At 32.5% G+C, this 12,452-nt stretch overlaps 2 protein-coding genes and 1 long non-coding RNA gene across 3 annotated transcripts; 2 read left to right on the top strand and 1 right to left on the bottom strand.

Moving 5' to 3' along the window:
- Nucleotides 1-2,477: 2,477 nt before the first annotated feature.
- LOC132732515 (uncharacterized) lies at nucleotides 2,478-4,131 on the top strand. The gene is made up of 4 exons (XM_060718961.1): nucleotides 2,478-2,593; nucleotides 2,805-2,935; nucleotides 3,312-3,476; nucleotides 3,916-4,131. Exons 1-4 carry the CDS (start codon nucleotides 2,586-2,588, stop codon nucleotides 4,092-4,094), a joined length of 483 nt encoding a protein of 160 aa, XP_060574944.1. The 5' UTR covers nucleotides 2,478-2,585; the 3' UTR covers nucleotides 4,095-4,131.
- Nucleotides 4,132-8,172: 4,041 nt separating this feature from the next.
- LOC132732527 (uncharacterized) lies at nucleotides 8,173-9,435 on the bottom strand. The gene is made up of 2 exons (XR_009626061.1): nucleotides 9,110-9,435; nucleotides 8,173-8,497 (listed from the first exon to the last, which is right to left on the bottom strand). It is a non-coding gene; the product is annotated as an uncharacterized LOC132732527 (long non-coding RNA).
- A 478-nt stretch (nucleotides 9,436-9,913) lies between these two features.
- LOC132732516 (uncharacterized) lies at nucleotides 9,914-11,555 on the top strand. Its single transcript, XM_060718962.1, has 4 exons — nucleotides 9,914-10,011; nucleotides 10,242-10,372; nucleotides 10,757-10,921; nucleotides 11,363-11,555. Exons 1-4 carry the CDS (start codon nucleotides 10,004-10,006, stop codon nucleotides 11,539-11,541), a joined length of 483 nt encoding a protein of 160 aa, XP_060574945.1. The 5' UTR covers nucleotides 9,914-10,003; the 3' UTR covers nucleotides 11,542-11,555.
- Nucleotides 11,556-12,452: the final 897 nt, after the last annotated feature.

The following is a 12,452-nucleotide window of genomic DNA, read 5'->3' as shown; positions in this document are numbered from 1 at the left end:
AAACTGATATACTAACGTGTAAACTTATATACTAAAATGTAAACTGATATGCTAACATGTAAACTGATAACTGATATGCTAACATGTAAACTGATATACTAACGCGTAAACTGATACACTAACGTGTGAACTTGAATACTAACGTGTGAACTGGAATACTAACATGTGAACTGATTTGCTAACATGTAAACTGGTTTGGTATCAAGTTAACTGATATGCAAACATGTTTCGTTTCTTTTTAAAAATGATTGAAGATCGATACAAAAACACACTTAGTTCCTATTTCAGATCTTCTGTGTCAAAACTTTAATGTTTTCACCAATCTAAGTTATTTCACATTTATAAGTGCATTAGTCATTTCTCAAGAACTTATTTTCTCAAGAAATTGTTCACACCTGAAGACTTACTATTACACTATATTTGTATTACGACCTTTCAGTGATCTATATATGGCTATCTGTTGCTTTCCCTCCGCACCTTCTCTTTAAATGGCAGACAGTATTGTGTTTCTTATAACGAACATTTTTATAACCGTCAATTTTGCTTTCATTTTTACGTTGAAATCTCTGTACTTAACTAAGATGTATAACAAATGACACCGAAAATAAAGATATAGAAATTTCTTCCCACTCAAATCCCCACCCACTCCCTATCGTTATAAAGTCTCGTAAATCGTATATATACGTTACATATACCGGAAAGACATTAAACCTCAAATTTAAAAATAAACTTACTCTTTTTTCAGGAAGGGCAAAATTATGTTTAAATGTTTTAACATGGATTTAAAGGCACATTTTGCATCAGAAATAAATATTTTTTTACTTCTTTAGAAACATGAATTCTATAACATTTAAATAATGTTTTAGAGAAAGTGAGATGCTTATAACATGAAGAAAGTAGCGATAAATTGGAAATAATTTATGATAAAAGTACAAAGTAATATTTGGACTTTCATAAAAAATACTAAATCACTTATAACTGTACTAATAACAAAAATTGAAACAAATGTTAAAAATGTGTTAGATATTGGCCAATGAGTAACATTTTTTGAAACCTTAAAAGTATACCAATAAAAAGCATTTGATGAATAAAGATGAAAGCATTTCGGAGGAACAATGGGCCATTAGGCATATAAGATGAAAACTAGAGCTGAATGTGAAATAGCTTGTCCGAAATGAGTAACTAGCAAGTCAACAAAAGTGAAAATATTTGTTAAGAAATAAAAATGTATATGCCTCTAAGTTGTTTGCTTATAAAAATTACCATTTCCTTCATTTGTCCATTATTTCCTTTAAATTTGGAAACGCATGCTATACCTAATAAATGATTAATTTTCCTGAATTCTTAGAAATGAATCAATTAATTAAGGCAAACATAATATTTATTTATAACAGCTTTGAAAGACTCGCACGTGTGTTCATGACTTATTGATAATTTATGGAGTCTTGCAAATATTTAAAAGATACATGTAAGATTATTGACAACATGTGGAATCATCATTTTCATCATCCTGTCCTGCGCATTTCTATAGGAACCATAATGGGACAGGGAGCCAGAATAAACGGAAACATTGCAGAAAATACCGAATGTCACTTTGAAACCGAAAATGTAAAATAAAAAAGAATAATTATTCTAACCGACTTTCCCGTTCATAGGCTTTGCCTAATTTCATATTACCCGAACTATAATCTGGTTCCCTGTCCTATTATGGTTCCCATCTATGTTCTGTGACGGGTGGATTAAATTAAGATGTCATATAAATCATGCAATGGCCGTATATAGTGTGTGCCTGTGATGAGTACGAGCAAACTTTGAGGCTTTGCTTTATTCATATCATAAATAATATCTTGAGTAAACTGTGTTAAAATGCAGAATAGATCATAACAGATATTTATCACACATCCGTGCCGATTTTGCGACTCCGTAAATATGGTATTGCACGGCCGTGCATATATTTTGACGTGACGTCATTAGCGTTATACAAACATAATGTAAAGACGCGCTAAATGTTAGCGTTATGCTATAGGCGCGTCAATGAAAAATGACTCTTATTTCACTTTAAACCGTCTTTATTTTTGGTATGTGATAAATAGAATATTAAATTCGTGTAAGTTCATTACTGAATTTATTACACTCGTTGAATAAAATAATATTATGCTCGCCAGAGGCTCGCATAATATCATTTTATCCAACTTGTGTAATAAATTCAGTATTAAACTTATACTCATTCAATATCCTCTATATAGTTATGAATTTCATTGTTGGAATAAATTTGATTGCATTTATTATGTTAGTTCATTTTTTTTAATAATTTAAAGGGCAGTCTTTTTTATGACGTCATCTTTATAATAACGATCTCTGATTGGACAAGAGAGCCGACGTAACGTCATGACATCAAAACCTTGCAACGAGATCAGAGATTGGATGTGCGGCGAAGCGTCAATAAGAAAAATGCGATTTCATTGGTTTAACGCGACGTCAAAACGTCGTTGTTTGTTTACTAAGATACGACGTCAATTGCGACATAACAACAAACGGAATCACTCACGAAATACACAACGAGTCTTGACTTTATAAACATTATTATGTTTCAGTAAGTTATTTTAGTTATTCTTCTGTATAAACATTGCACTATCATTAATGAACGCTCCCCGTTATTGATAAACATTTTATATGTAAATCTGTGAATGAATTCAGTAAAGATAAAGAAAGAAAAATTACAAACAAAAAATCTGATTATCAGTCACAAATTAAAATTAATAAAATTATCAACTCTTTTTAATTTTATGATCCTGGAATTTCAGCCTATCAGCTTCGAAGTTAGAAAGCCTGTTAGCGAGCCAGACCAATCAGTTTATGGCTTACATTGGAGCCGGGGATTTTAACTATCAGACCCGAGACATTACAAATGTTCACTATAGGGAACGTAGATCAGGTACTTAATCTTTATATAACATCATATTTAAAACGATTTAAAAGGGTGAGAAGTGAGTATAGAAGAAAAATGAACGTGGAAAAACATGTGATGTATGCCAGATGTCATTGATCATATTGCCTAAAGCGTTGACAATTTTTAGTTTTAATATAACTTTATCAATTTCTTTAATTTTGTTACTTATTTGTTATATGAATTAACAGTTTCCTAAGACATGCTTGTTGTGATTTTCTTTAACATCGTAGATAATTTCAAAATATTCAAGCACTGAAAAACTCCACTTTATAAATACTTTTGTTATGTTTTGCCATTAGTATCTAATAAAATTTATAAAGTCATCTCAAATTAACAATACACCTTTATTTCTAACCATTAGTTGCAGAGAAATCAGAACTCAGACAGTGCAAAACGTTCTCCACACATACAAACGTACCACAGACCTCAGCCAGACAAGAACTTTTCAACATTGGCGCAATTTCTCCTCCACAACAAAAGACTGTCGATGATTTGTTTGACAGCTATAAACTTTCCAATATAACAGGTAAGCTATACTTTACTGAGGTATTAAATTCTGGAAAAAAAGTGTTCCCTCGGAAGCATTAGTTATTTTTTACACCATCATCAAACATCGATTAAATCCCCGTAAAAGGAACATTTTAATGTGAGCGATTAACCTGAGAGAGTAGCCGGATTTTTCCCGCGCTTTAATAAAGCTCTAAAGAGGTTGCCGGGAGTGGTCCATTGTTTAAATAAAAAAAAGCGAAGAAGGAAAATTTATACTAGCGCAGTAAATGTTTATTAAATTTTGAATGACTAGAGACATTGATTGGAATAAATTGATGGGAAAATATGGGGGTGGGAGTAGTTAACCATCTTACGTGTTTTGTTTCCAAATATAGCTCGGGTTTCGTTAACAACTTAAATGTAGATATATAAATATACGGATAGTAATAATGTTACAATGTCTTTATTGTTTATAGGTCCCCAGTGGACAACTTGGAGGAAACCGAGGTCAGTAGCTCGATTCTACCGCAGACGTACACGATTACCACCCTCGCCTAGTGAGCCAGAAGCAGAACTCTACATAGACATACACGAGGAGAGAATGGAGGGACTTTCTTACATATTTGAAGTGGCTCCTATGTCTACTTCATCATGATCATGTTTATATATATAAAAACCGTTTAGATATATTATATTTTTACAATTTTTCTAAATTCGTATTAAAAAAAGAACATAATTAATTTTGAAATAAGTGTTGCTTCTTTTTTATTTCAACAAAACAGATTAACAATGGTGAACAAATTTAGGAAAAATTCGGCCGAAGTATATGAAGGTTATTAATATAACCGTGCATAAACGAACCAAAAGTCATTTTTCAAGACTTATTTAAGAAAGTCCAAAGGTATCCCTTTCAGTACCTTGCAAACTGAAAACAGAATAAAAATAAACAGCGAACTGGTGCGCCAAAACAAAATGGTGCGACAAAAAATGGTGTGGTAAGTAAAAACAAAATGATGCGGTAAAACATAATGGTGCATTAACTGTCACAAAACCATGACTCCGTTAATATGATTCCGTTAATATTACATATGCCGATTTCCGACATACAACGTACAACGACCGACGCTATTTGTTCACACTGGTCATTCGGGATCATTGAGTCCAGCACTTTTAAGTGTTGAGAATTGAGTACAGGTCAAGCCGGTGTTAGGGGGCGTGACCTGTGATGCAATTTTTCATTATCCCTCATGTACAGACTCAATCAAACCGAGTCTGCAATTTTCATGTAACTTCGCTGTTTTTATTGCTTCCGAAGGATCACTTAACCATATATTTGTCTAAATTTAGTTAAATTAAAGCCTCGTTATGAGTTCGAGCGGCACAGTTTGTAAGATAAATTATTTTTTGTCGATAAGAAACCAGTAACATATGCTAGGGAAGTCATCAACAGCAACGACATTTAACGGATATGCTAACATGTAAACTTATATGCTAACATGTAAAATGACATGCTAACATGTAGAACTGATATACTAACATGTAAACTGATATTCTAACGTGTAAACTGATATGTTAACATGTAAGCTGATATGCTAACGTGTAAACTGCTATGCTAACAATTAAACTGATATGGTTACGTGTAAATTAATATGCAAAACATGTAAAACTTATATGCTATCGTGTTAACTAATATACTAACATGTAAACTCATATGCTAACGTGTGAGCTGATATGTTAACATGTAAACTGATATGCTATCGTGTAAACTGCTATGCTTAGATGTAAAACTGATACGCTAAAGCGTAAATTGATAGGCTTACATGTAAACCGATATGCCAACGTGTAAACTGATATACTAACGTGTAACTTAAATGCTAAAATGTAAACTGATATGTAAACTGATATGTTAACGTGTAAACTGATATGCTTACATGTAAACCGATATACATGGACTAACATGAAAGGTGATGTGCTGACATGTAAACTGATATGCTAACGTGAAAACTAATATACTTAAACGTAAACTGATACGCTAACGTGTAAATTGATATGCTAAAATGTAAACTGATATGCTAACATGAAAACAGATGCTCACTTGTAAACTGATATGCTTACATGTAAACCGATATACTAACATGTAAATTGATATGCTGACATGTAAACTGACATCCTAACGTGTAAACTAATATACTAACATGTAAACTGATACGCTAACGTGTAAATTGATATGCGGACATGTAAACTGATATGCCAACGTATAAACTGATATACTAACATGTTACTTAAATGCTAAAATGTAAACTGATATGCTAACATGTAAACTGCTATGCTAACTGTAAAACTGATATGCTTACATATAAACTGATATGCTAACATGTAAACTAATATGCTTACATGTAAACTGATATGCTAACATGTAATCTGGTATGCTAACTGTAAATCTGATATGCTTACACGTAAACCGATATACTTACCTGTAAAGTGATATGCTAACATGTAAACTTATATGCTTAAATGTAAACTGATATGCTAACTGTAAAACTGCTATACTAACATGTAAACTGATATGCTAACATGTAAACTGATATGCAAACATGTAAACTGGTATGCTAACTGTAAAACTGATATGCTTACATGTAAACCAATATACTAACATGTAAACTAATATGCTAACATGTAAACTGATATGCTAACTGTTAAACTGATATGCTTACATGTAAACCGATATGCTTACTGTAAAACTGATATGCTAACCTTGAAACTGATATGCTTACATGTAAACTGGTATAGCAACGCGTAAAGTGATATACTAACGTGTGAGCTGGAATACTAACGTGTGATCTGGAATACTTACATATGAACTGATATGCTAACATGTAAACTGGTTTGCTTTCAAGTAAACTGATATGCAAACATGTTTCGTTTCTATTTAAAATGATTCAAGATCGATACAAAAACACACTTAGTTCCTATTTCAGATTTCCCGTATCAAAACTTTAATGTTTTCATCTTTCTAAGTTATTTCACATTTATAAGTGTATCAGTCAGTTCTCAAGAACTTATTTTCTCAAGAAATTATTCACACCTGAAGGCTTACTATTACACTATATTTGTATTACGACCTTTCAGTGATCTATATATGGCGATCTGTTGCTTTTCCTCCACACCTTCTCTTTAAATGGCAGACAGTATTGTGTTTCTTATAACGAACATTTTTATAACCTTTACTAGTTTATCGTCAATTTGCTTTCATTTTTACGTTAAAATCTCTGCACTTAACTTAGATGTATAACAAATGACGACGAAAATAAAGATATAGAAATAGAAATTTCTCCCCACTCAAATCCCCACCCACTCCGTATCGTTATAAAGTCTGGTAAATCGTATATATACGTTACATATACCGGAAAGACAATTAAACCTCAAATTTAAAAATAAACTTACTATTTTTTCAGGAAGGGCAATATTATGTTTTAAATGTTTTAACATGGATTTAAAGGCACATTTTGCATCACAAATAAATATTTTTTTACTTCTTTAAAAACATGAATTCTATAACATTTAAATAATGTTTTAGAGTAAGTTAGATGCTTATGACATGAAGAAAGTAGCGATAAATTGCAAATAATTTATGACAAAAGTAACAAAATATAAACAAAGTAGTATTTGGACTTTCATCAAAAATACTAAATCACTATAACTGTACTAATAACAAAAATTGCAACAAATGTTAACAATGTGTCAGGTATTGGCCACTGAGTAACATTTTTTGAAAGCTTAAAAGTATACCAACAAAAAGCATTTGATGAATAAAGATGAAAGCATTTCGGAGAAAGAATGGGCCTTTAAGTGTATAATTAAGATGAAAACTAGAGTTGAATGTGAAATAGCTTGTCCTAAATGAGTATCTAGCAGGTCAACAAAAGTGAAAATATTTGTTAAGAAATAAAAATGTATATGCCTCTAAGTTGTTTGTTGATAAAAATTACCATTATTTTTCCATTATTTCCTTTAAACTTGGAAATGCATGCTATACCTAATAAATGATTAATTTTCCTGAATTCTTAGAAATGAATCAATTAATTAAGGCAAACATAATATTTATTTATAACAGCTGTGAAAGACTCGCACGGGTGTTCATGACTTATTGATGATTTATGGAGTCTTGCAAATATTTAAAAGATACATGTAAGATTATTGACAACATGTGGAATCATCATTTTCATCATCCTGTCCTGCGCATTTCTATGGGAACCATAATGGGACAGGGAACCAGAATAAACGGAAACATTGCAGAACATACCGAATGTCACTTTTAAAACGGAAAATGTAAAATAAAAATGAATGATAACTCTAACCGACTTTCCCGTTCATAGGCTTTGCCTAATTTTATATTATAGGGTTAACGCACGTTTTTCCGTGTTATAACGTCTGCAGAGTCCCGAGGAACGGTTGGTGCCCGAGCCCGGTAGGGCGAGGGCTCCAACAGTTCCGAGGGACTCTGCAGACTTTATAACACGAAATAAACGTGCGTTGACGCTATTATAGCATAAAATTTTCAAACAGATTCGTGATGTATAGTTTATACAAAACACAATTACATTAAATTCTTGTGCTTGGACGGTATTTATCCAATTCTATGTTTTACGTATGCGTTTCATTTTTCCGGGGCCAACAACTTGGAAAATTCTCGGAACCGAACGAAATTTTGAATTTTAATTGATTTAACAAAGCTTGGCCTTTGGAGATTTATTATCTCAAGAAAAAAAACGTTACATTACTCTACCCTCTACCCAAGACAAAACATGACCCTCAGAAATTCTTAGAGTGATTTCAGATTGACGGTAGAAAAAAGATCAGTGACATCAGAATCGGTTATTTTTTTCAAGCAAACCAGTTTATAACAAAATCAGGCACTAAGCATTATTCTCTCAAAGAAATATAATGAGCATTTATCAACATTAACATAAATAAAAAAAACATATTCTCATATCAATTTTGTGTTATCTAGTTTTGTAAGTTAATCGGAGTGTTAAACTGAATGACAGGTAGATTCTTCTGTACTGGTTGGAGAGATAACTCCGACACTAAATCACATATTTTTTGCAATATTTTAATTATCTTCCAGTATATTTTAAATATTGAACCACCTAAACAAAGTTCAGTTCAAAGACTTTACATTACACCACAAAAACTATGTATGAAAATGGAATCTGGTACTTCTTTAAGGTCTTGAATGAGGTATACAAAACATGGTCTTTTTACCCCACAACAGTAGATAAAGTCAACACTTAAATTTTTTAGTAAAAAATGACTGGAAAATCAGCATCAATAATTTATTTTTACATCTTATATGGTTTATCTATTTTTTGTAAATATTTAAACAATTTTTCAAAAATCTTTCCCTAGTCAGTGGCCTGTGGTCAATACATTTCTAACTACCTTACTGTAATTTAGTAAAAAGAATGTTTTGAAGCAGTTTTTGCCTACAAAAAAGTTTAGGTTATTTGAAAAACATTAAAAAGTCTACCAAATTATAACAAATCATCACATTCTGTCCTGCTCCTATACTGTTAGGTGATCATGTGCTTATTTGTTGAAAAACAAAGCTAAAACAATTATATTTATCAAGTGTCGGGGTTATCTATGCGTCGGAGTTATCTCTCCGACCAGTATTTGTTTACATTGACAACTGTCCGTTTCTTAGAAAGGGCGACAACCAAGATTTAGCACCGATGTCTATACGCCGTTTTTCCGGCATAGTTACTGGAATATGCAACTGAGGCCCTCGAATCAATAAATTTCAATTTAACAAGAGCGCATGGCTCTTCGGCAAACAGGCCAAATCGTCATTTTTTGTTTGTTTGTTTACTGGGCCCTGTATGTATTGCGCATAGGTGAAACCGGGCTATAACAAGGGCGCGTGACTATGTTAACACATGGTTTTGGTCCCGTTATAACATGGGCAAAAGAGGGAAAAATAGCCGATTTTATGCTATAATACCCGAACAATAATCTGGTTCCCTGTCTTATTATGGTTCCCATCTATGTTCCCTGACGGATGGATTAAATTAAGATGTCATATAAATCATGCAATGGCCGTATAAAGTGTGTGGTTGTGATGAGTACAACCGAGCTTTGAGGCTTTGCTTTATTCATATTTTATAGTTAATATCTTGAGTAAACTGTGTTAAAATGCAAAATAGATCATAACAGATATATAGTTATGAATTTCATATTGTTGGAATAAATTTGATTGCATTTATTATGTTAGTTCATCTTTTTAAATAATTTAAAGGGCAGCCTTTTTATGACGTCATCTTTATAATAACGATATCTGATTGGACAAGAGAGTCGACGTAACGTCATGACATCAAAACCTTGCAACGTGATCAGAGATTGGATGTGCGGCTAAGCGCTCATAAGTAAAATGAGATCTCATTGGCTTAACGCGACGTCAAAACGTCGTTGTCTGTTTACTAAGATACGACGTCAATAGCGACATAACAACAAACGGTATTACTCAAGAAATACACAACAAGCTTTGAAAATATAACCATAATTATGTTTCAGTAAGTTATTTTATGTTTTCTTCTGTATAACATAAATGAGCGCTCTAAACTATTACTATGTATTTTTATTTGTAAATATGTGAATGAATTCGGTAAAGATAAAGAAAGATAAAAATACAAACAAACAAAAAGTCTCATTATCAGTCAAAGTCTTCAAGGTTAATAAACAATTACGTATAATTTTGCAAAATTATCAAACTCTTAATAAATTTATGATCCTGGAATTTCAGCCTATCAGCTTCGAAGTTAGAAAGCCTGTTAGCGAGCCAGACCAATCAGTTTATGGCTTACATTGGAGCCGGGGATTTTAACTATCAGACCCGAGACATTACAAATGTTCACTACAGAGAGCGCAGATCAGGTACTTAATCTTTATATTGCATTATATTTAAATGATTTAAAAGGTTGAGCAGTGAGTATGAAAGAAAAATGAACGAGGAAAAACATGTGATGTCTGCCAGATGTCATTGATCATATTGCCTAAAGCGTTGACAATTTTTAGTTTTAATTTAACTTTCTAATTTTTTTTTATTTTGTTACTTATTTGTTATATGAATTAACAGTTTCCTAAGACATGCTTGTTGTGATTTTCTTTAACATCGTAGATAATTTCAAAATATTCAAGCACTGAAAAACTCCACTTTATAAATACTTTTGTTATGCTTTGCCAATAGTATCTAAATATTGTATTCAAATTTATAAAGTCATCTCAAATTAAGAATACACCTTTATTTCTAACCATTAGTTGCAGAGAAATCAGAACTCAGACAGTGCAAAACGTTCTCCACACAGACAAACGTACCACAGACCTCAGCCAGACGAGAACATTTCAACGTTGGCGCAATTTCTCCTCCACAACAAAAGACTGCCAATGATTTGTTTGACAGCTGTAAACTTTCCAATATAACAGGTAAGCTATACTTTACTGAGATATTAAGTTATTTTTTACACCATCATCAAATACAAACATCGATAAAATCCCCATAAAGAGAACATTTTAATGTGAGCGTTTAACCTGAGAGAGTAGCCGGATTTTTCCCCCAACACCCAACACCCCAACACCCCCCATCCTCCCGCTTTGATAAAGCTCTTAGACGTTACCGGGAGTGGTGCATTGTTTAAATAAAAAAGCGTAGAAGAAAAATTTATACTAGCGCAGTAAATGTTTATTAAATTTTGATTGACTAGAAACATTGATTGAAATAAATTGATGGGAAAATATAGGGGTGGGAATAGTTAACCAACTAACGTGTTTTCATTTTCAAGTATTGCTTGGGTTTCGAAAACAACTTAATGCGGATAGATAAATATACGGATAGTAATAATCTTACAATGTCTTTATTGTTTATAGGTCCCCAGTGGACAACTTGGAGGAAACAGAGGTCAGTAGCTCGAATCTACCGCAGACGTACACGATTACCACCATCGCCTAGTGAGCCAGAAGCAGAACTCTACATGGACATACACGAGGAGAGAATGGAGGGACTTTCTTACATGTTTGAAGTGGCTCCTATGTCTACTTCATCATGATTATGTTTATATATAAAAACCGATCATATCTTTTATAATTTTTACTATTTTTCTATATTCGTATTAAAAAAAGAACATAATTAATTTTAAAATAAGTGTTGCTTCTTTTTTCTCAACAAAATAGATTAACAATGATGAACAAATTTAGGAAAAAATCGGCATAAGTATATGAGGGTTATTAATATAAACCAAAAGTCACTTTTCAAGACTTACTTAAGAAAGTCAAAAGGTATCCCTTTCATTACCTTGCAAACTGAAAACAGAATAAAAAAACCCAGCGAACTGGTGCACCAAAACAAAATGGTGCGATAAGAAATGGTGTGGTAAGTAAAAACAAAAGGATGCGGTAAAACATAAGGGTGCAGTAACTGTCACAAAACCATGATTCAGTTAATATGATTCCGTTTATATTACATATGCCGATTTTCGACATACCACGTACAACGACCGACGCTATTTGTTCACACTGGTCATTCGGGATCATTGAGTCCAGCACTTTTAAGTGTTGAGAATTGAGTACCGCTCAAGCCGGTGTTGGGAGCGTGAGGGATGTTGCACGTTTTCATTATCCTTCATGTACAGACTCAATCAAACCGAGTCTGCAATTTTCATGTAATTTCACTGTTTTTATTGCTTCCGAAGGATCACTTCACCAGATATTTGCTTAAATTCAGTTAACTTAAAGCCTCGTTATGAGTTCGAGCGCACATTTTGTAAAATAAATAATTTTTGTCGATAAGAAATCAGTAACTTTTGCTAGGGAAGTCATAAACAGCAACGACATTTAACGGATATGCTAACATACAAACTTACATGCTAACATGTAAAATGATATGCTAACATGTAGAACTGATATGCTAACGTGTCAATTGATATGCTGACATGTAAACTGATATACAAACGTGTAAACT

Source organism: Ruditapes philippinarum, unplaced genomic scaffold (assembly GCF_026571515.1).
Source record: "Ruditapes philippinarum isolate M1 unplaced genomic scaffold, ASM2657151v2 ctg576_1_1_1_1, whole genome shotgun sequence".
Classification (NCBI taxonomy): Eukaryota; Metazoa; Mollusca; class Bivalvia; order Venerida; family Veneridae; genus Ruditapes; species Ruditapes philippinarum.
The sequence above is the reverse complement of the archived record's forward strand: the minus strand, read 5'-3'. Positions and strand labels throughout refer to the sequence as shown.

Coding starts and splice junctions, on each gene's coding strand:
- LOC132732515 (XM_060718961.1), top strand. Junction 2,936..3,311: donor CTATAGGGAACGTAGATCAG/GTACTTAATCTT, acceptor TCTAACCATTAG/TTGCAGAGAAATCAGAACTC. Junction 3,477..3,915: donor TAAACTTTCCAATATAACAG/GTAAGCTATACT, acceptor TATTGTTTATAG/GTCCCCAGTGGACAACTTGG.
- LOC132732516 (XM_060718962.1), top strand. Junction 10,373..10,756: donor CTACAGAGAGCGCAGATCAG/GTACTTAATCTT, acceptor TCTAACCATTAG/TTGCAGAGAAATCAGAACTC. Junction 10,922..11,362: donor TAAACTTTCCAATATAACAG/GTAAGCTATACT, acceptor TATTGTTTATAG/GTCCCCAGTGGACAACTTGG.